This window comes from Zingiber officinale, chromosome 7B (assembly GCF_018446385.1).
Source record: "Zingiber officinale cultivar Zhangliang chromosome 7B, Zo_v1.1, whole genome shotgun sequence".
NCBI lineage: Eukaryota > Viridiplantae > Streptophyta > Magnoliopsida > Zingiberales > Zingiberaceae > Zingiber > Zingiber officinale.
In genome coordinates this window covers 88,159,976-88,162,541 of record NC_055999.1, presented here as the reverse complement: position 1 = coordinate 88,162,541, position 2,566 = coordinate 88,159,976, and the positions used below count along the sequence as shown (strand labels likewise).

The window sequence follows — 2,566 nt, the reverse complement described above, 5'->3', positions numbered from 1 at the left end:
GTTGTATGAATTTTTTTACATTAGGTTAATTTTCATAAAAAAAAAAAATTGAACAAAAATATTATATTTTAAAATATTTTTTGATAATCATAATCATTAAAATTTTAATGACTTACACAATGTCTTCCTCACGTGAACTAATCTAGCCACCCACATGTAGAAAATTGTATCACTTATCTAAAGAACCATGTCATAATTAATTAAGAGGTGTTGCCACCGTGTCATAATTAAGAGAAGTTAGGTGAATAAATAAAGAAAAGTCTTGGCCTTATCCACTCACAAGCCAAAAAAATCCACAAGAAGAATTCTTATCAAACTCAAACTTATGCTAATAAACCTTTCTACAATTTCTCCATAATATTCTATATAATGAACAAACAACAATGTGTTTCCCTGACCGAGATTATTCATATATCTTCTTCGGCCATGGCAACGAGAAAGGCCTTCTTCGTGATCCTCATCGCATTACTGATTTCCATCCTCGTAGCTGTTCCTACGAGTACTCGATAAACGTCCAGTGATCGCTTAATATCGCATTCAAATTGATCGAGAATGATTAATTATTTTTATATTTCTTTTTGCAGGAGCACAATCGATCGGCGTCTGCTACGGTATGCTGGGGAACAACCTCCCTCAGCCCACCGCCGTCGTCAACCTCTACCGCTCCAACGGAATCGGCAGGATGAGGCTGTACGACCCCAACCAGACGGCGCTACGAGCTCTAAGGAACTCCAACATCCAACTGATCATGGACGTGCCCAGAACAGAGCTCCAATCCCTGGCCTCGAATCCCTCTGCCGCCGCCAATTGGGTTCAAGCCAACGTGGTGGCCTTCTGGCCTAGCGTCTCGTTCCGCTACATCGCCGTCGGAAATGAGCTCATCCCCGGCGACGCCGCAGCGCAGTACGTCCTCCCGGCCATGCGCAACGTCCAGACCGCCTTGTCCTCCGCCGGACTTCAAGTAATTAACAAAAATTTAGTTCCGTGTATGATATCAGTCGTCGTACGATTACAGTTCAATTGTGTGTTGATGAAAGCTCTTTTACAGAATCAGATCAAAGTATCGACGGCGGTGGACACCGGCGTGCTCGGCCAGTCCTTCCCGCCTTCAAACGGCGCCTTCTCAGCCGCGGCGCAGGCTTACTTGGCCCCAATCCTCCAGTTCTTGAGGGGAAACAACGCCCCGCTCTTAGTCAACGTCTACCCTTACTTCAGCTACGCCGACAATCCCTCCCAAATCTCCCTCGCATACGCCCTGTTCACGGCCGGCGGCGTGGTCGTGCAAGACGGCCAGTTCGGCTACCAGAACCTATTCGACGCCCAAGTCGACGCCGTCTACGCCGCGCTGGAGAAGGCTGGCGCGGGAAGCGTGGTCGTGGTGGTGTCGGAGAGCGGGTGGCCGTCGGCCGGAGGATTCGCAGCGAGTGTTAACAACGCGCGGACGTACAACCAAAATTTAATCCGGCACGTCGGAAGGGGGACGCCGAGGAGGGCTGGGAGAGCGATCGAGGCTTACCTGTTCGCGATGTTCAACGAGAACCAGAAGAGCCCCGGCGTGGAGCAAAACTTTGGATTGTTTTATCCCAACGGCCAGCCGGTTTACCCTATCAGCTTTAGCCAAGGCGCCATTGATGAAGTCGATGGGCTTGCAGACGTTCGATCAGTTTACTAGTTACCTGAATCGTAATTAAAAATAAATAAATCCCTTAACTGGCAGTGGATGTGGACTTTTCATCGACTTCTTAAATGCTGCATTGATTTGGAAGTCCAGGGTTGTTGGTTGTATCCATCAAATAAAATAAAATAATGAGGAAAAATCAAATGGGCATTTTAAATTATGTAAATCATCAAATATTTTAATAATTATTCGTATCCGCTGCAACGTATAAGAGTTGATATAATACTTATGCAGTATCATAATAGTTATTTAGTAACTTTTTTTTAATTGTATAACAATTATTTAGTAACTTGTATTTTTATTTTAAAATAATTTTTAATGAATTGTAAATAATTTTAATTGAGTTGGTAAAAAATATTTTAATATAATAATACTTGGAGCTTAGAATTTGAGGTATAAGATTTTAAGATTTAGAATTTATGATTTATTTATAATTGTGTAGTAACTACTTAGTAGTTTATACAATAGTTTTAAAATAATTTTGATAAAATTTAAAATTTTTAACTAAATTAATAAATAGTATTTCCATATAATAGTAGTGAGAATTTAGGATTTAAAGTTTTAAGGTTTAAAATTTATGATTTAGCTGTATAATAACTATTTAATAATTTTTATAATTATTTTAAAATGATTTTAACTATTATAAAATAATTTTAAAATTTTTAATATAATATTTTATATATAATAATTTTAATTAAAATGGAATAATCAATTTTATACATGGTAGTAATTAGTAGTAGCTTTTACATCAACTGCAAATAAGACTATTCTATAAAAAAAAAAAAAAAAAAAAAAAGAGCGCATTTTGACTTCTTGTTTTTAGAAAAATACTTCTTGTTTTTTGTTTTTTGTTTTTTGTGTTTTTTGTGTTTTTTTTTTTTTTTTTTT

The 2,566-nt window shown here is 38.3% G+C and overlaps 1 protein-coding gene across 2 annotated transcripts; it reads left to right on the top strand.

Annotated features, from left to right (window-relative positions):
• The first annotated feature begins 365 nt into the window (after positions 1-365).
• Positions 366-1,844, top strand: LOC122006206 (glucan endo-1,3-beta-glucosidase). 2 transcript variants are annotated; one of them, XM_042561621.1, is made up of 3 exons: positions 366-499; positions 585-961; positions 1,055-1,844. In XM_042561621.1, exons 1-3 carry the CDS (start codon positions 370-372, stop codon positions 1,670-1,672), a joined length of 1,125 nt encoding a protein of 374 aa, XP_042417555.1. In that variant the 5' UTR covers positions 366-369; the 3' UTR covers positions 1,673-1,844. The 2 variants fall into 2 exon arrangements, with proteins under 2 accessions (XP_042417555.1, XP_042417554.1); XM_042561620.1 differs by having other exon boundaries at positions 1,049-1,844.
• Positions 1,845-2,566: the final 722 nt, after the last annotated feature.

Excerpts from the sequence above, each read along its gene's own strand:
- LOC122006206 (XM_042561620.1), top strand. The coding sequence starts at position 370 with ATGAACAAACAACAATGTGTTTCCCTGACCGAGATTATTCATATATCT. Across the intron at positions 500-584 it reads CCTCGTAGCTGTTCCTACGA|GAGCACAATCGATCGGCGTC; the intron begins GTACTCGATAAA and ends TTCTTTTTGCAG. Across the intron at positions 962-1,048 it reads TGTCCTCCGCCGGACTTCAA|AATCAGATCAAAGTATCGAC; the intron begins GTAATTAACAAA and ends GCTCTTTTACAG.